Here is a 21,567-nt window from a genome sequence, read left to right as displayed (position 1 = left end):
CTTTTTTTTTCTAATTAAAGATTTTTATAACTAACACTGCCATGCAATACAATGCACACATGCAAGAAAGACACTGGAACTGTAATCAAACAAAAAAAGTGGTTTCAAATTTACACTGCGCATAACCTTAAGCTGTTGAGTACGTTTGTTTTTGAATATTCATCAAATTTAATGGTTAGTTTACTTCATTCAAGTGTGTAGTGCTGACACAACAAATTTCCAGCTATTTGAAAATATGATTTTTAATATTGATAAGTATTTTTACTTCTACTTTTGATTGATTTTTTCTTATTTTTGATCATCAGAACACCACTATCACAAAAAATACTCACCGCTCATCAACATTTGCAAATTTTCCATCTATACTAAGACGAGACATGTACTCCATCGGTCGAATGTTTATGTTGCTAGGCGACGATGAGGGTTGGGACTGGCAGGTAGGCTGGATTCGACCAATGGCAACAAGGCAACTGAGGCTGGGGCTTTCATCACTTTCATTATCATCATCGATGCCCATCTTGCTGGATGACCATGATTTCAAATAGCCACTGCAGTGAATGATCACGTAGTTCTTCTTATCTGAAAAGTCAGTGGGCTAGTTTTAACGCCTAGTATAGGTGATCAAAATACGGTAATGGTCCACTGTACACTATTTTTAAACTCTGCCATGAGATTCCTGTAATAAGGTCAAACATGGATCAGAAGCTGATATTGTCAGTGTTGTATACCGGAATATAACACAGTCAAGTATGGAACTATGGCTGTGTGATTGAATAAGGACAAAATGGTAATTTGATTGGCTGGGTATTTTGGGAGTAATATCATTCAAGCTGGACTATCCATGCTACAGTGGCAAATGAGTTAGGGTGCTGTTGTACAAGACAACCTAAGCACTTATCATGACTGCCGTAAGTCTGTGATATGGTATGGGAGTTACATCACCTTAGCGCTAAGATTGGTAATTGTACAACAGCATCTAGATTGTTTACCAGCACATAACAACAGAGTGAATTTCTGCTTGTTGTTTAAACCTTCTCTCAGCCATATTCCAGATACCACATGGGTCTTCAAATAACCAAACCAACCAATGGTTGATATTATGAGCAATATTCCAATCCACTGGGTCATGATGACACCAAATCAAACAAGACGACAAGCCTTAAAACTAATCTATACTGATGAAAAAACATAATGGATCATATGAAGCACAAGTGTTCCAAGATTTTCCAGGACTTTTCCAGCTAAGAGATACAAATCTTGTGAAGAAACCTGAAAAAAATAAAAGAAACACTTGTGCTTTCATACTATAATCCCTTATGTATTTCCCTCAGCATAACATATCGCATCTTATGAAAAAAAGAAGCAAAGGCCGTAAAAACAATCCAGAATCTGCAAACGGCAAATTATGACATAATGAAAATAAAATTTATTGAATGTCTGATGTGCTTCAACTGACCTGATTTCTTTTTCCTGTTATACTGATATGAGTCAGGATCTTTCTTCATTGCATTATTACTCGGCACATTTCCTGATGATTTTGATCCATATTTCATTCGAAAGAAGAATGACCTTCGTGCCCCAGAGCACAGCTTGGACATCTTCTGGGGAACCTCTGTTTTCACAGGCATCATTGCTGTAACCAGAAAACATAGAAACTTGTGAGTTTAGTTTTATGCTGCGTTTTATTCCAACAATATCAAGGCAAGGTACACTAGAAATGGTCTTCACATTCAGTACTCATGTGGGGACTAAAATTTGTGTGACGGGCCAAAGATTTAACAACTGGTCTACCCCACCTCCCTTACACAAAATTTAGATAGGCAAAGTAAAGATATACAAAGAACATCTATCATTACTAGAAAGTGTCACAAAAGGACTTAGTATCATAATTCAGTAAGGATTTGTTGATACTCTATTTCCAGTGACTGATTGCGATGAGCAGATGAACGAAGATTGGTGGTTCGGTTTATGTACAGAACATACGACTTTGACACTGATTTTAAGAGTCAAGTCAAGACCTTGGCTTATCTAAGAGATTGACTTATCTACGGTGATACATAATATGCTAAAAGAAAGTGATTGTAGGGCTATGACAGTCACAAGTCAATGTTTTTGTATACAGCTATTTTAATTCCCTCCTGCCTGACCATCCAGAACAGTCTACTGTCCTTGAACAGTCAAATTTCAGGACTAGCCTGTCCGGTGATCTGGTAGATATTTTTACCCTGCAGCCAGGTTCTCTTGGCATCAGTTTCAGATGTTTAAGCTATAATGATAATTATGTTACTCTAATTATGATTGGACAGTTCAAGTTACGATCACCAATCACAACACATGTACTTTCAGTTTATCTAAACTTGGTGCATTGCCTGTTAGTAATGTGTAGTTCATTGTGATGCCTACAAACAGTGAATGGAGCCTGCATGAGTTGGAAATGGCACTTGCTTTCCTTAGACTACCTGAATCTTTTTCTGGCTTCCTGCAGTGAAGTATTCTGAAACCTGATATTTTTTTTAAGTTTTGAAAAATGGACAGACATGTTTGTATGTGGACAGGTAATATTTTTTAAGCTTCCTGAGTCTGACTGTCTGGCTTGGAAATTTGGTAACTCTAAACACTGACGCATGGAAGTTACGAATGATTACCTTAGCACTATGATCACTTTGTATTTCTCTATATTTATAGACAGGATATTATCAATATCAGTTGAACAATTTAGCTGTCTGATTGGTCTGTCAGACCCTTCCAAGCAGAGATGATCAGGCAATATAGACAATACAACCTTACATTATGACAATTCCAGTCACCTTAACATATTTCATCAAAATTATGCTTTAGTAACTTTAAACTAGTTAGGTGATTAATCATATTTAAATTACTGGCCTGCAAAATGAAAATCAGAACATAGCTTTATAATGTATGTTTTAATACTGCAGCCTCGAACAGCATAAAATTAAAAAAAAAAAAAAATGAATTAATATAATAAGTTAATCAAATCAATTTATGATGGAAAGTTGGATCAATGAAATTATCAAATACACAGCAGGAACTAGCGTCCTATGAATCCCTACATAGGGAAGTGTTGCCGAGACTGAAGCATCATCATGTAGGCCAATAAGAATTCAGACGATAGTGTTTTTGCTCGTGTTTAGGCGAAAAAAAAGGCAATAATCAAGTGCCCTACCACCTCATCACCACCACCAGCACCACTGTGGCATGTACAGATCTCACATTTAGCCTTTCATGATAGATGAATTGTCAAAATTGTTCAAGAAATCAGTCATATCACTCCTACTGTAAAATAACTGACATCTCATGAAGAAATGAGTCATCTCCATTATTACACAGTAAAATTACAGTGATATCTCTACAAGAAATCAGTTATTTTCTACTTTACTCCTACTCAAAAGCTAAATTACTGTGAAATCTCTTCAAGAAATCGTTCATCAAAGTAGCATTTCATGGATGACAACTTCACTATCATAAGTGAAGTGATGTTTTGGCATAAGATGTATAAAAGTCAGCTCTATGCTGCAGAAATGGGGCTATATTCTGAAAAATTCTAAGATTTTTCTTAAGTTTTGTCTTAAGTTTTTAAAAATTGACTTACAAATATTAAGTCAGAAACTTAAGTTCATATTCATAAAGTGATTTACTCAAAAACTTAGCTTAGTCAGAGGTTAAGCCTTGGCCGATGTGTATGCGCATCAATGCTAATGGGAAATACCAGCGATGGAAAACTTCGGGTGGAACGCTCTTATGCAAGAAAACATAAAGTGACGTCAAGTGGGGATTCCCTTCTGTCATTGTATCGCAGACAACAGTACTGCGGTCAAAATGGCAGAAACTGACATGCACAGAGCAAAGAAATGAAAACCTAACTGGAGTAGAGACGAATGCTTGCAGTTATCAGAACTTGTGAAGCAAAGGAAGTTAAGACTGTGATAGGGGGAAAATTTGGGCCAGTTTTGACCTTGGCAAACAGACAGGGACTCAGGAGGCGTGGTAGGTGAGTGCATTCAATGGGAATAAGAACACTGAATTAGGCCTTTTATAACTGACAGCCTAAACGCTGTGGGCTCAGTGAAAAGGACCAAAGAAGAAATCGAAAAAAATGTGGAAGAATGTCAAAAGCAGTGGAAAGAAGAATTACTCGAGACAGAATCGCCGAATTAGTTCTTTATTACTGTTTTCAACGAGACTATGCCTTCTTTGGTAAAGTGAACGGCGCTTCGTCACTACGGCAGCCATGTTGTTTACTGACTTAAGTCAAACACCTTCTAGTTAAGCCTACCCCTGTCCAGTCTTAAGATTTAAGTCAGAAATAGCCAAAACTTAAGCCTAAGCTGCATTATGAAAAACACTTAAGTAAAATCTCAAAACTTCCGTCAGAAAGAGTAAAAATCCTAACATACAATAATGTTGTCATCCGATAAGTATCATACTTTCTTAATATCTACCACCTAAAATGCAAATGAAACAGATAATATTCCGCATACTCTAAATCACTATAAAATCTATTCAAGAAATCAGCCATCTTCAATATGACTCATCTCCAGACATCCGTTACATTGTTCGAACTAACTTCTCTGAATGACAACAAAACAAAAAATAAAATCTGTAGAGAAACGTTCATCCACACGCCCACGTTGTGCTCTCCATCTTGGAAATTGACACATTATGAGACAAGTAGGAAACCTACTTCCCTGGAATTAACTTATTTATCACAGAGACAACACCACAATCCAAGACAACAGTTGAGAGTGGCAATAAATGGATTCCTTGTGTGAAACCAAAGTAACATTTCGTCATGTTGCAGAGATAATATAAGTGAATATTGTAGTATTAACAAGCCTTGGCACAGGATATCTGAATAGTCTTTTCACTGGAAGGAAAATGTTTTCTCACATCATTTACTGTGGCAGAGATACTGTGCTATTTTCTGAAGATTAAGCCATCAAAATAATTTAATTTAAGGAGATGAACTTGCATAATCATTTGTTCATAATGGCACCAATAGGATAAAGATTTCAGTTGATGAGTAAACCTTATATAAGACTTTACAAACCAAAAGCACACTGAAAGTTCACTCGGCTTACTGAAGTTAGATCAGTTAAGTGTCTTGATGCTGAAAAAGTATTTTGCATATGGAAAAAAAGGATATGTCATTGAGAGTTTTGTGTTCTGGGCATCATAATCAGGGTGGCATAAAAACACAGGAAGCATTATAACCAGGGTGGCATTATAGTCAGGGGCTTTATAACTGCAGAAACATAAGCAGATTGGAGGGAATTATAACCGGGGGGGGGGGGGGGGGGGGGGGGGCATTATAGTCAGCCCGGGCTTTATAATCACACCAGCATTGTAGCTTGGAGGGCGTTATAACCAAGGGGGCACTGTGACATGGGGGCATTAAACCAGGGTAGCATCATAGTCAGGGGCTTTATAACCACACCAGCATTGTAGTTTGGACGGCATTATAACCAAGGGCACACTGTGACATGGGGGCATTACAACCAAGGGCACACTGTGACATGGGGGCATTGCAACCAGGGTAGCATTATAGTCAGGGGCTACGTAACCACGCCAGCATTGTAGCTTGGAGGGCATTATAACCAAGGAGACACTGTGACATGGGGGCATTTCAACCAGGGTAGCATTATAGTCAGGGGCTACGTAACCACACCAGCATTGTAGCTTGGAGGGCATTATAACCATGATGACTTTCTATCCAGGCTGGCATAAAAACCAAGCTGGCATTTAATAACTAGGATGGCTTTAGAGCCATGGTGGCATTAAAGTTAAGGGCAATCTAACCTGATGATGGTGGCACTAGAGGCACATATACATGAATATTTTTAATGAGATGGGCTTCAGCTTCAGGAACACATGGCTGACAAACTCTTCATCATGTTATAATCCCCTGACTTGACAATAGGTGACGGCAGCCACCACTCTACACATAAAGTAAGGGGATACACTTAGTTCACTAACACTTCATCAAACAGATGTATCCTTCAGAGACAGCTAAACATGGGTCAAGAGACTTTGTAATAAACATGCAAACAAGAAGAAAAAAAAGTGTTTGCAGGGATGTTGTTTACCATTCAAAAAATAGCCTGATATATTGACAGTAACAAATAGATGACACACCATATGTTAGGCGGTTACTGATCCTTGTTCCTCATTCTCATGTCAACTGTCTATAATCTGATCTGCTACCCCTTTTCCCTATCAAAGTTCAATGTGAGCCCCTCAGTTACTCTTTCCACAATCTCAACCATATTGCTTGGCCCCAAAATCGGTCAGTTACCATGAAACCAGCCTGCTAACCTTCACACTATCTAACTCAATGCACTGCTCCCAAACCAATCTGCTACCCTTCCCACAATTTCAATTCAATGCACTGCTCCCAAACCAACCTGGTACCCTTCCCACTGTCTAACTCAATGCAATGCTCCCAAACCAATCTGCTACCCTTCCCACAATCTCAATTCAATGCACTGCTCTCAAACCAACCTGGTACCCTTCCCACTATCTAACTCAATGCACTGCTCCCAAACCAACCTGGTACCCTTCCCACTATCTAACTCATTATGCACTGCCCCCAAACTAACCTGGTACCCTTCCCACCATCTCAAGTCAATGCACTGCCCTCAAACTAACCTGGTACCCTTCCCACCATCTCAAGTCAATGCACTGCCCTCAAACTAACCTGGTACCCTTCCCACCATCTCAAGTCAATGCACTGTCAACAAACCAATCTGCTAGTATTCCCTAATCATTACTCAGTGCATTCTGTCAACTTGATCTGCAATCCCCCAAGTCACTGCACCAAACCATGATTGTCTTTCTCCAGCAACACTCCACCTTAAAACCAAACCCTAGTCCACTAGTACAGATTTTCATCCCTAGGCTGAAGTCCTCCCCTCAGTCACACCCTCAAGGTGCCTGAGTTCCCTTAACCCCAGCTCAGATGTTATGAAATACAGCCAGTGACATTTTCTCCCTGTCTCGTAGTGCTGAGTCAGATGCTCCCAGGCACCAACCAGATGCATCCAGTGTAGCCCCATGGAAATGCTCTTAACAAATATTGGCGATCAAGGGACATATGTAACAGTATCACAAGGCTGGCTGAACTGGTTCAAGGATGTTCAAATCAATATATCACACTCAGAGACTGTGGGCGTACACTTGCTTCTGAAACAATAGCAGCCCAAATGTCAAAGTCTTCTTGTAACATTTCGAGCTCTTATCTGGTGAAACACTTATCTCTCTATCCGAAACACAAAGTAATTTACATTTATATAAACAAATTGTTGCAGACATCCAATACCCTATTTCCAGTTACCCTCAAGACAGATTGTCATGTATGATATTGCAACATTGTTGGCAACTGATTTGGCTATGAACTATTTGCAAGACCAGATTTAATCAGCTAAATGTCAGCTATAGGTGACAACTCTGAATCCAATCTGCGCAGATATGTTAACTCAAAGAATAGCACCAACATATCAATCTCTCTCTCTCTCGTCTGCGCACAGGCACACATGCACGGACACACGCACAAGCCCACACAGCTTTCTCATCCTAACTGGGTACCCATTCATAACTTGGTGGCCTGAGACACTCAGTCACAGCACTTTGTGCCAGTTTTATGCAGCAGCATGTGTTTGCACATATTAACGTTGCCACCATCTGGTCATATACTAATGGATTCATAGGTTCTTTTCAGTGCACAGGGCTGTATACTGTACATTAGGGAGCTGTGACAACACGGAAAGTGTCTGCACACAAAGTTGAATTCCAAAAGTTTTACACCTTGTCACATGTGGGCTGGATCACAAGCCTGGCGCTCACCCACCACCCCATGTAGGACTTACAGTGAGTTCCTAAAACAATACTATAGTCACCAACACTGCTGTTACAAAAATACCATTCAGTTACAACTACTGTTTAGCATTTTGACAGTTAAGAGCATGCTTGATACAATGCAATATATACTAGCCATCAATAGAAGTGTAAATGTAGCCACTTACTTCAGTCAACTGTTCTAAACCAGACTTCGGAAAAAAGGTAACGTTTACAGATGTACTGATGTAATGTGGAACACAATTTATAACATTGAAAAGATTACTGTCAGAGCTATTTGAATGATTGGGGTTGTAACAGTAGAGCTATTTGAATGACTGGGGTTGTAACAGTAGAGCTATTTGAATGATTGGGTTGTAACAGTAGAGCTATTTGAATGATTGGGGTTGTAACAGTAGAGCTGTTTGAATGACTGGGGTTGTAACAGTAGAGCTATTTGAATGATTGGGGTTGTAACAGTAGAGCTATTTGAATGACTGGGGTTGTAACAGTAGAGCTATTTGAATGATTGGGGTTGTAACAGTAGAGCTATTTGAATGACTGGGGTTGTAACAGTAGAGCTATTTGAATGATTGGGTTGTAACAGTAGAGCTATTTGAATGATTGGGGTTGTAACAGTAGAGCTATTTGAATGATTGGAGTTGTAACAGTAGAGCTATTTGAATGATTGGGGTTGTAACAGTAGAGCTGTTTGAATGACTGGGGTTGTAACAGTAGAGCTATTTGAATGACTGGGGTTGCAACAGTACAGCTATTTGAATGATTGGGGTTGTAACAGTAGAGCTATTTGAATGACTGGGGTTGCAACAGTAGAGCTATTTGAATGATTGGGGTTGTAACAGTAGAGCTATTTGAATGATTGGCGTTGTAACAGTAGAGCTATTTGAATGACTGGGGTTGTAACAGTAGAGCTATTTGAATGATTGGGGTTGTAACAGTAGAGCTATTTGAATGATTGGGGTTGTAACAGTAGAGCTGTTTGAATGACTGGGGTTGTAACAGTAGAGCTATTTGAATGATTGGGGTTGTAACAGTAGAGCTATTTGAATGACTGGGGTTGTAACAGTAGAGCTATTTGAATGATTGGGGTTGTAACAGTAGAGCTATTTGAATGACTGGGGTTGTAACAGTAGAGCTATTTGAATGATTGGGTTGTAACAGTAGAGCTATTTGAATGATTGGGGTTGTAACAGTAGAGCTATTTGAATGATTGGAGTTGTAACAGTAGAGCTATTTGAATGATTGGGGTTGTAACAGTAGAGCTGTTTGAATGACTGGGGTTGTAACAGTAGAGCTATTTGAATGATTGGGGTTGTAACAGTAGAGCTATTTGAATGACTGGGGTTGCAACAGTAGAGCTATTTGAATGATTGGGTTGTAACAGTAGAGCTATTTGAATGATTGGGGTTGTAACAGTAGAGCTGTTTGAATGACTGGGGTTGTAACAGTAGAGCTATTTGAATGACTGGGGTTGTAACAGTAGAGCTATTTGAATGACTGGGGTTGTAACAGTAGAGCTATTTGAATGATTGGGGTTGTAACAGTAGAGCTATTTGAATGATTGGGTTGTAACAGTAGAGCTATTTGAATGACTGGGGTTGCAACAGTACAGCTATTTGAATGATTGGGGTTGTAACAGTAGAGCTATTTGAATGATTGGCGTTGTAACAGTAGAGCTATTTGAATGACTGGGGTTGTAACAGTAGAGCTATTTGAATGATTGGGGTTGTAACAGTAGAGCTATTTGAATGATTGGGTTGTAACAGTAGAGCTATTTGAATGATTGGGGTTGTAACAGTAGAGCTGTTTGAATGATCGGGGTTGTAACAGTAGAGCTATTTGAATGATTGGGGTTGTAACAGTAGAGCTATTTGAATGACTGGGGTTGTAATAGAGGGTTTGACACTTTCTAAGTAAACAGAGATTCTAAAGCAAATAAAGCAAATATAACAGATGTTTTCTGTTTTCCATCAATTGGCCTTTTCAAACAAAGTGTTAGTTTTGGATCCTAAATATAGAAATGACAAAGACCGCCTGCTTCATCCTGTTAAACCTAACCAACAACATTGGCTGGCATGAGTGTGAACTAAGGAGTGAGTGAGTGAGTGAGTGAGTTTACTTTTACGCCGCACTCAGCAATATTCTAGCTATATGGCGGCGGTCTGTAAATAATCGAGTCTGGACCAGACAATCCAGTGATCAGCAACATGAGCATCGATCTGCGCAATTGGGAACCGATGACATGTGCCAACCAAGTCAGCGAGGCTGACCACCCGATCCCGTTAGTCGCCTCTTACGACAAGCTGAGTCGCCTTTTATGGCAAGCATGGGTTGCTGAAGGACTATTACTTGTCACTGATGTAGAGCCATCACTTTGTGGACAATTTCAATACGTCAAAAGTCTTATCAATGGTGGCCTATGGCGTTTAGTCACTATAAGAGGGAAATGATCAATCTGTAGAATAATTTGGACTAATTTGACAAATTATAACCAAACTATTTTCTTCAAGATGATACAAGCTTTGTAACCAGGTACTTGAATAATATGAACTGAATCGACAAAGTATTATCATGCTTTTTCACAACAATAAAGTTTTCATACTTAAAACATCAAATGTGTTAATCTAATCTAGGGATGGCAGATCCAGTGATTCCACCACTGTTTACTGCAGCTGGTCCTTTAGGTTCCACTCATCATTCTTGACATTAAGCAGAGTGTTTCTTTGTCGTTTGATGCCTGGTATTCCGAAAATATTTTCCAGGAATTTGTTTCAGTCAGTGAATGACTGAGTCTGAACAATTGTCTGCATCTGTACAGTTACAGATGATTAAACCACATAAAAAAACAACAACAAAAGAAAGTAATTTACATCGAAAATCAGGTCCTTATCAAAGGTTTAATTTTCAAATTTATAAGAATTGTTTTCTTGTTTTTTGCTGCAATTTGCTTGTTTTTTGCTATGCCCTAGTGAAAATGAGATTCTTACAAATTTGAAAATTACGCCTTTAAAGGCCCTGGTCCCATAACTCCCTTATGTATACTACTCAGAGTTTGTGGGGAGTGAAAGCCACAAATCCCTCTTTAACTATGTGACATGGCTTCAACTGATGGCAGGGGCAGTAGGGTAGCCTAGTGGTTATGACATTCACTCATCACTCCGAAAGTCCGGGTTCGATTTCTCACATGGGTGTTATGTGTGAGGCCGATTTCTGGTGTTCACTGCCAAGATGTTGTTGGAATATTGCTAAATCAGTATAAAGCCATACACACTCACTCACACACTAATGCTCATAGGAGCACTAAACTATATGAAAATACAGTAAGAAATATTGTCTTCTTTATGGCAACATATCTAAGTCTTGCAGACTGTGAAATACAAAGACTTTGAAATGACGACAAAAACGAGTAGGACTGAAAATCTGATTTGTCTGCCTCGATTTAAAGTAAAAACCCGTCAGAATTACTCTGTAACTGACTCAAACACAACTCTGGGGCAGATGTTGGAGTTTGGATTAGTTGTATGCTGATCATAAGAAACTTACACACTGTTCTCAAAACAGCAGATATTTATTAAACGTTTTCATTATTTTTTATATTTTTATCATAGGATATTTATACGGTACACATATCCACGTAAACTGGTACATGCTTAAGGCGCTGGTATTTTTCCCTTGATCACTGGAAAGCAATCTCATTGAAAACATTCTATTATCAATCTCAACTCCTATCATACTACATAATACAACCATACAATCATTACATTATTTAAGAAATGTATCAAATTATGAGTTTAGGTCAAAAGCCCTTCAGGACAAAAGCCCCTCAAATGAAATCCCCTCAAAATAATTTGTCAAAAGCCATTAATTTCATGCATTAATGGGAAAATAAGATTAAAGACAAGAAATGATAAATGACATAAAATATTTTAGTGCTTCATAATACAATGACCTTAAAAAGATATGAATTAATACTTTCCAAGTAAGCAATCATCACATTTTCTTAATTTTCTTTCCACTGATACGATAAAATACTTAAAATATGTTAAAAAATACTTCAGAGCAATGGTAAAGGTTCATTCCATTATGAAGTTCATGAATCAATGAACTTTTTACAAGCGTGCTCAAAATAGCAAAGGCTTTTGTCCAGAGGGACTTTTGGTCAAGGGGCTTTTGGTCGAGGGACTTTTGAACCAAGGGGCCTAAGCTTTTGTCTAGAGGACTTTGGCTGGTACCCTCGAATGTAACACCCATGGACACAAACATACTGAGGTGTACCGACAAGTTAAGTATTTTTAGCCATGTCAAATGCTTATATCGTTATTTCATATCAAATACCTATATCCCTATTTCATATCAATACTTATATCGTTATTTCATGTCAAATACTTATATCACTATTCTTGTCAAATACTTATATCACTATTCTCTCTGTGACGTTAGTTTAAACCTAATTTCAATTTAGTGTTGTTCGTGCATGAAGTCCCAGGAACTTATACTTAGCCAACACCGGAAACTGTAAACATCACAGAAAATCGGATGTTCGCACCATGCGTTACTAATTACCCCATTACATCACAAGGATGCTGTGTGCTAAAGAGCCATTCCTAGCAATACAATGTGGTTCCATCACAAAACCATTGAAATAAATGTGAAGTTCTGATAACATGGTAATAAATGCAAATACATTTGGCGAAGCACTTAAAAGTTTAAGACATGTGGGATAACTCTAAATCTGGCCACACATGATTTCCATGGTATTTAAATCTGTGTAATAAATTAAGAACATTTACAGCTATTTCAGACAAGATAAATATATGTGAAAACGAATTGATATATTCAGACATATTTGTTATTCTGTTTGTAACCTCAGCGGAACAGAAATGCTGTGTATCCGGGAAAGATACAATAAGAAAATTTCCATGTACTCATACCCAAATGATTATTGCGTACCAATTATGCATTTCAAATGTTAGCAAAATGTTTAAACCATAGACATACTGAACATATTCATAAAAATCGCTTTCATAATGAAAAATACATCAACTGCTATCAAGTTGTATGTTTAGTACTAGTGTTGCACTGTAAGTATAGGATGCGAGATATTTTATTAAATCATTTCCATTATATTTACGTTAATTTAGATTAGATATGATATAAGGCAGTGCATACCTGTTTAATAAACTTACTCAATGATGTATGCTTAGATGAGTAAAATCACCAAAATACCCACATATTTAAAATTAGTGGGTAACAGAAAATGAAATACCCACTCAACATTCATAATACCTGGGTAAACACTTGTTCAAAGTGATTTTGATGATGATGATGATGATGACGATGATGATGATGATTGTGACAGTGATACTCTAACACTTATGATAGTCAAAGTGCTAAAACTGCCTTGTGTAAATGGGTCCTTGGGCCAGACCAATATTATTTTTTGCTTACCAGATTGCATATTTTTTCAAGAATAAGACAAAAGAAAAATGACAATGAATTTTCCCTCAGCTCAGAAAAATAAACTGCTGGCCAAAACTGTAAGATTACAAGAAAATTTGTTTAGATGGTTTTTTTTTGTCAAATATACACTTCTTAAATTGCAAAAAGTAAAATATTTTAGTATCTGAAAGGAATATTACTTTGGGAGTTTTTTTGTCCACCCTGCCATTAGGTTTTCTGAAGAAAAAAATTTGAAAAAAAATAGGAAATATAACTGCAGAGGCCTAAGCAAGAAATGCAAATTTGGCAGCCAAATGAGACGTACATTTCAAATGTTGGTCATATGGGCCTTGGATGATACGTTTATTTCCTAACATGATTAAATTTGGGCAATGCTGTAGCTTTGTGTGTAAACAATAAAAAAATCAGTACCGGGGAAGAGGCTTGCACACACACCAGCGACAACTGGGTCTTTGAAAATATCATGCTGTGTGTTAAAAAATATATTTGGCTCTTCCTGATAAAGATGAAAAAATTTTGTTGAAAAAAATCCCTGGCGCCAGATGAACATAAACAGTCAGCCCCTCTGCTTAAATAAGCTAAAAAATCTTTTATGACTTTGGGTGGTGTTTTGTTTAAGTCAGTTCCAGATACAAGATGGTGAAACTGTCCTCCTATCAAGCTAAATGCTTCAAGAAATACATATAGCGTTAGTCCTGCTGAGCTAAACAAAATATCAATACTAGGTTTCACCTTAGTCCTTGCAACTAATACACACTCAAGTAGCTGGTATTATTTCCCTCGATCATTGGATGTGAAACTCAACAGTACATCGGATTATCAATCTCAACTCCTTGAGGAGGATATAACTCTTGCTGCCACTAGGTGCACTGAGTTTATTGTGACTTTCTAATCCTAACAAGGTACACATTCATAATTGAGTGTACTGGAACACATAGTTACAGTCACATGTGTGCTCGATCCTAACTCAAGCTCGGTGGTCACTCACCTGTAGCCTTAGACAGCTTGACCATGATTTATAGATTAGTTTTTTCACACCCTTCCCCCATTGCCTATTTAGTAAATTAAATGGCATCTCCGCTGTTGAAGATGAATGGCATGTATTTTAAATTTGTGATGCATATTCTCATGACAGAAATAAGTACATATCAAAATATTTTATTATATGTCCATCAATTATTAATATTATATCTATGCTACAGAGTAAAAATGTCAAGGATGTATGTCTATTTTTGTACCATGTTGACAAGAAAGACAAATCTAAACGAAATCTTATATGTGCTCTAAATATCCATCAATTTTTGTAAATGTACTTTGAGCTGGAGGCCTGTTACTGAAAAAATTCTGTCCTGTTCTGTGCTTTTTGATATACATGGTTTATCATTACCGTGTGTATTTGCCATGCATACAGAGCTGGAAATTTCTTGGCAATCTACCAGTGCTTTAGTTAATTCATACCCCCTAATATAATGAGATGATTTCTGATGGCAGTTGGAATATATATCACTGTCTGTTGTGTATGTTTTTGAAAAAATATATTCATTTGTAACAAAACATATAACAAATAAATAAAAAATAGAACAAAAAAGGACAAAAAGTTCTCGTTTCCACCACTTCTTGCTGGCGCCACTGAGTTGCTATGTCGATTTGTAATGTATACTCTCTATTGGCTGGAACCATCAAGTTTGCATGTTTGATAATTTGGACAAGCATGTTTGCTACTTCAAAATCTTAAAATTTGAGTATTTTTACGAGATTGGATCAAATCTTTGAATGTTTTGCGCCAGATACTATGTTGTGTATGAAGGGTGAGTTTACTCACTCTTAGCATCAATAAACCTTTCTCGAGGCGTTAAGTCTGACGCAGACAGCTGCTCTTTCACCTTGGCGATGTCCTTTGGATGGAGGATGTCAAACAAGCTCTGGCCTATTAGTTCAGACTGAAAAAAAAGACATTTCATCTTAGTTTCAATCTCACTGATGGTTTCTGTGTAAGTGAAATGATCGATCAACCTGTTAATCTTCAGCAGTGACATATGACTCGAAAGCAATGGCTTGAGAGGAAGGTGAAACTGTCCAGTATCTAACTCATACTCCACTATCAAATGTATTCAGAGAAAAAAAATTTTAAAAATCATTTTTGCAGTTGATATACAACCCAGTCACCCCAAAGACCCACTTTCGATTCTCCACATGGGCACAATGTGTGAAATCCATTTCTGGTGTCCCCCACCGTGATATTGCTGGAATATTGCTAAAAGCGGCGTTGAACTAAACTCACTCACTGACTGCTACATGATACAAATGCTGAACAGTTTTACTGAGTTTAGTTTCACACAGTTTTTAGCAATATTTCAGGAATATCACGGCAGAAGACAATAGAAATGGGCCTCACACACTGTACCCATGTGGGGAATTGAACCCAGGTCTTTGGCATAAGGAGGGAATGCTTTCAAATCGCCACCATAAATGCTATACAGACTTTTAGTGAAAGGACTACTTTGGGGCTGCAACGGGATAAATTAGAGGTGTCCTTGAAATAAAGATAGAGGCCCACTGACCTACAATCATTGTAAGTATGACTGCTTGTGAAACGTAATTCATAGAAAACGAAACAACAACTTTGTATGAATTATGCAGTTCTTTACAAGGATTTATTAATATAATATTTTTATGTCAATATGAAACTAGTGAAATATGGACAGAATGTATGATGCCATAATGGTTAACAATAATGACCTCACAATGCTAATACCTCTATCACACTGATATTAGACCATGCTTGACTTATGGAAAACTGAGTCATCAGACCATAAGCAGTTTCAATCAGTTTATGTTGGAGAGTCATAAACAGAATACTAAACTGTCTTATGTAAAATAACATTTTTATCAAACATGAAATATTTAGCATCAAATTCGCTTTAGCTCGTTTGATACCAAATCATTAACTTGTTTAATAAAAATGGTATTACGAAGAAGGTCTTTTAGTATTCTCTGTGACTGCATATGACTCTATATGCTATCATTGTTATTATTATTATTTATTATTAACATAAGGCCAGACCCATTTTATTTCTGTTTTACGGATTTGTATCCTCAGAAAACTCAAATGCGGGGGAGAAAAAAAAATCACAAAGTCAAAGCAAAAACCCACATGAGTTTTGCAAAGGCATTGTTTTTCAAGTTCTCACTCCAAATGAAAGTGGTTCGATAATTCTGTTTAAGTCTACGAGAACAGATACCAGTGTTTTACTGCCTAACAAACTGCCTTGCATAATCAAAGTCTTGCTCCCAATCATATCTTAACATTAGCATTTCATTATTAGAGCATTTACTTATATTTACATATTTTCATATATTTTTTTCTAATTCTTGACAAAAATATCACTGGTGGATCCATAAAACAAGAAATAAAATTCCATGACTATTTCTGCATACTGGCAATGAACAAAAGCAAATCACAAGACAGGAACATTTTGGAAGAGTCTGCCATTCCAACAAGACAGTTAGACAAAATAATTAGTGTTGCATGCCATTTCCACATCAACAACTGCACAGAGGTCATGTTTATTTCTAAATCCCTGATCTTATTGACAGAGTCTACAGAACGTCCATCATTGGATTACAGACTTTCAGGAAATGTCAGGATCATTCACATGAAATAACACGAAATATATACAGATTTCTCATCCATCGTCCGCTTTCTGACATTTTATCATTGTGCTGGTGTCTTCCTAAGTACTGATACTAACTAAGGTAATCATCAGAGAAAAAATGTTGTATTTTTTCCCAGCTAAAAATTTCCAAATAGTTCTTGCATATTTTTTCTGAAGTCATTAGTCATTTTAGTTGAAAAACACTAAACTCCAATTAACCATCCATCATTATTTTTTCATCCATTTCACAATCTCTGCATGTTTATCTCGTGTCTAAAAATACGAATCTCAGCTATATCTTATATAAATGATGAAGAAAATTTGACAAAGGAAACATAATATTATCTAAAACATGACAAAAACTGAAACAGCAATATTTTTTCAAATCAAGATCTGTTCAGCCTCAATTCAACTATTCATAAAGTTTGAAAAAATATAAATATTTCTCAACGTGAAGCAAGCAGTTTCTATGAGATGTAGCAACCATTTTGTGAAATAGGGGACACATCGTAACATTATCCTAACAACTAACAAGTTTACCTCACCTTTAAAGTTGCTAGTGTGAAGTTTAATTCAAATTTGAAATTGAATCGTTTGTTAAAAGTGGGTCAAGATTGTCTGCCTGTCAAGAAGAAACAGAGAAGTGAGAAATCCATTATAGTCAATACAACGGTGACCTCGAAAGCCACCGCCCAACCTGGACAAATATGGCATTGATTAGGTAAAGCTTGCAGCAAACAGCACTCTGACTGGTAACAATCTGCAACCATCAGTACAGGGTTTGGTCTGACAAACAAAAGCTCTAAGGTCACTGTTTAGATGGGTCTTTGCGAAGTCCCTAAACGTTTGCAATGAATACATGATACTTCCTTTTGAAAATGAAGCATTACACGCAAGGATTGAAAAAACAGGAAAACGAACACCCATGTTTCCTGCAGTGATTGCGACAACTCGTATAGGCCATGTTCTGTTTGGTTTGGTGGGTCCATTAAACAAAGGCTGCTTGACATATGCTTCTGTACTTATTTATGATTTACCTATGTCAGTTTTTCCTTTGTTAACATAGTTTACATATTTTGAGATGATCTGAATCAAGATTTGTTGACATGAATTTGAAGATGGAAGGATTCGGGTCTCCTGCTGAAGTGACTGAATTTCACATTATTCAAGCAGAAATTAAAAGAAATTGTGATCATAAACATTTAAAAAAAATGTCAGTCTGTTTTTCTATTCATTTTCATAAAATGAATGATCTAACAAATGTACATTCAGTACAATGTGCATAAAGAAGGCCGAACTTGAATTGAAAGCGGGTGGTTGCAGTAGCTCAATGGTCAAAGCATCTGTTTGTTACACTGAAGAACTGGGCTTGAGTTTCCACATGCGTACATTGTGTGAACCATCCTCACTCTTGTGCTGATTAATTAAACAGCCTTAAACCCAATGCTAAATGTTGCAAAGCCCACTCCTAACTGAACTCAACCCCCTTACCACAACTCCACTCACTATCCGTAACCTCAACTATAGCCCAACTCACCATCTAAGCCTTACTCAGACTATACCAACCATTAACCCCAAACTGTAACTCAACCCTAAACCCCACCAAAACCAACTCAACACCCTACACCCAACTTTCACCTAAACCCAGTCACCCCTCAACTCTTAACTTATCCGGAATCCCCAAGCAAAACCAAACTCATCCGCAAATCCCACTTCTAGACTAACTCGACTCCCTTTCCCCCTGTCAATTTGAACCCCAACTTAACCCCCAACCCAACTCAATTCCAAACCCCCAGCAAACGCCACCTCACCACACCAGATACGTTTTTGTCAAAGCTGTGTGTCATGGAGCTAACGATCTAAGCTCCAACAATATTCAGCCAGACTGTTCAGTAGCCGGAGACATAATGGCCACTTACTTGTGAGTAGTTGAGGACTTCTTTGACAGACTCTGACACATACAACAGCCTTCCTCGATCACAGCCTATCACAAACAGAAACCCTTCAGCCACCTGCAAAATAAAAACAACAAAAACAAATTCAGCAATGCACGTTGTCTGTCATACAGGCCCTGAAGCATATATATCCAAGAATGCCCACAAAGTCTAGAAAATGTGGTAAGTCTGAAAATGACGAAAGTTTCATGAGATTTCATTTTCTGAAGCTGTTGAGGAAATCACTTTCTTGGTAAAGTTGTGTGCTGGCGATTACTCTGAGGGTGCAGGTTCGAATCCCGGATGGGACTCAACCAAAAAAAGTACTAGAATTTGTACTTTGCCAAGAAAGTAAAATCCCCAATATGACATGTTGCATTTGACCACTTTCTAAATGGCACTGTGTAATCATTTTGCTGTTGAATATATTATATTTTCATTTCAGGGACTAGTTTTTAGTCTAAAATTTGTGTTTTTCCAAAAAATAAATCACAAAGCAAAAATATATGATATAGTTCAGCATATTGCAGTGAGAAAATCTCATTTTCACCAATGCGATAAAATAAATGGACTGCCCTACACAGGAAACACTCCAACCTAATTGATATAAATGACATTGTCACTGACAGAAAGCTTTGCAAATTTCATTTAATTACAAGGCTATTTGGTTCAATGAAAAGTAATTACTTAGGACCAGTAATCGGTAATCAGACGCCAATCCCTCCATAAGCAAAGCCTGAATAGATGACACTTGCAATCGTCCAGTCAGTTCTTCAATATCACCAGCAAATCACAATGATTAAAAGACACACATCTGATGTATGGGAAGTGACATTTTTTTTTATCAAAAATCATTATTTCACCAACTGTTAAAAACATACTAAATGAGGTTTTTGTATCTTAGCTAACTTTCCTAAGTTTTGTAAACTCAGACAAGGCCAAACCAATTTTATTTATTGATTTACAGATTTGCCTGTCATATTTTTTTCAAGAAGAAAAATAATGAAAATAAATTTTCCCTACTCAAAAATTAAATTCATAATATCAAGATATATATATGGGAACAAAACTTTGACTATGCAAGGCAGTTTGTTGGACAATAAAACACAGATATCTGTTCTCAGAGATTTCAAACTGAATTATCTAACAATATTTCTGATAAAAATGAGTGCTTTGAGCACCTCAGAGATTGTGAACTTAAAAAACAATGCCTCTGAAAAAATGTGGGGTTTTGCTTTGACTGGTGATTTCTATTTTTCTTCTCCAGCTTTCAGGTTTCTGAGGACACAAATCCTTAAAATAATAGAAATAAAATTGGTCTGGCCTAAAATACAAACGACCATGTTGTATCAGGGTATGAAATAAGGCTCACTGGACCGCCTGAGACGGCTAGATTTCGGTCAGACAGTCTAAATTTACAGCTAGCCAGCTTGTCTGGAAAAACTGGTAGATACTATGTTCCACATCTCAGTAAATTCATCATATCGTAAAATGTATTTTTCAAATTGGGCATTACATACAGACTTGACAATTACCGTTTGAACTCAAAACTATCGTATCTCAAGCTCAAAGCACTACATTGACATATATATTATCTCCAAAACAGCAACTAAACAGAAACTAAAAATTGAGTTATTTTCCTTGGATTGTCCGTTCTCATTAAATCCAGTTTGGGCTGGTAACATCTTGAAGTTGCCAGCCCTGAAGTTTGGCTGGGGTTTGACTTATTTCATACAAATGCTGTATCCGGGACCCAGCTGGTTCTTCCAATGACACAGCACCGGTGTTAATATTACCTTTAGTATGAGATGCTTGAGTTCATTGTCAGAGATGAAGGAGGGTTTTAGGCTAACTTCAGAGTACATATCGTTGGAACCTGGAAGTGAAGAGCATCCAATTAATAAGTGAGTAGCATATAACAGATACTGCTGGTTGTACAGTCTGTTTGTAGTGAAAACTTACCAATGAATTTCACTTTCAACAAACATGTAAACCAAATAAAGTCATATTAAGATTGCAAATATGCCTTGACAATTGAAAATTAAGCCTCAGAATTTTATTCAGCTTAGGGATAAAAGTTGATTAGCAAACGATCATAGATTCAAATCGTTATTACCTGTTTGTATTATAATGTGGTAAGTGCAGTAGTTCGAACAGAAAAACAAAACGGAACGTGATGAGCGTTATAGACTTAGACAAGCCCTAGTTGTTCTTTGTGTTTTGTTTCATGACATAGGCTGCTGTCATATGATTAGAAACTGATTGTTATCCTAAGATGATAAGATGATAAGACTTTTATCCTAAGGTGATCCTACTGTACATTGCTCGTGTAGTCTGTGAGAATGACAAACTGGGCACTGCTGTTTAAAGTCAGTGAGTATGATATATTGGACACTGCTGGTCACTGCTGTTAGTATGATATACTGGACACTGCTGGTTATAAATATAGATTCTGAGTTACAGCGAGTGTTTGTTTCAAGTAAAAGAACTGACAGATGTTCACATATTTTGTAAATCCAACAGAAGATAACCAGTACAAACACTGGAGTAAAACAAAGATCAGCAGATCCTGCCACAGTGAAGGAATACAACCCTAAACCTATAATATTTTAAAACCATAGGCATACCTTGCTACATTTATCCTT

The 21,567-nt window shown here is 37.2% G+C and overlaps 1 protein-coding gene across 1 annotated transcript in view; it reads right to left on the bottom strand.

Moving 5' to 3' along the window:
• Window positions 1-21,567, bottom strand: part of LOC137261073 (protein cycle-like) — a 59,724-nt gene that overhangs the window by 15,520 nt on the left and 22,637 nt on the right. Inside the window, exons 5-9 of the mRNA XM_067798741.1 lie at window positions 20,719-20,798; window positions 18,908-19,000; window positions 15,155-15,272; window positions 1,457-1,633; window positions 333-579 (exon numbers count right to left, since the gene is read on the bottom strand). Of these exons, the coding sequence (XP_067654842.1) occupies window positions 333-579; window positions 1,457-1,633; window positions 15,155-15,272; window positions 18,908-19,000; window positions 20,719-20,798 (715 nt within the window). The remainder of the gene's footprint in view (window positions 1-332; window positions 580-1,456; window positions 1,634-15,154; window positions 15,273-18,907; window positions 19,001-20,718; window positions 20,799-21,567) is intronic.

Source organism: Haliotis asinina, chromosome 14, assembly GCF_037392515.1.
Source record: "Haliotis asinina isolate JCU_RB_2024 chromosome 14, JCU_Hal_asi_v2, whole genome shotgun sequence".
Classification (NCBI taxonomy): domain Eukaryota; kingdom Metazoa; phylum Mollusca; class Gastropoda; order Lepetellida; family Haliotidae; genus Haliotis; species Haliotis asinina.
This window is presented reverse-complemented; position numbering and strand designations above follow the sequence as displayed.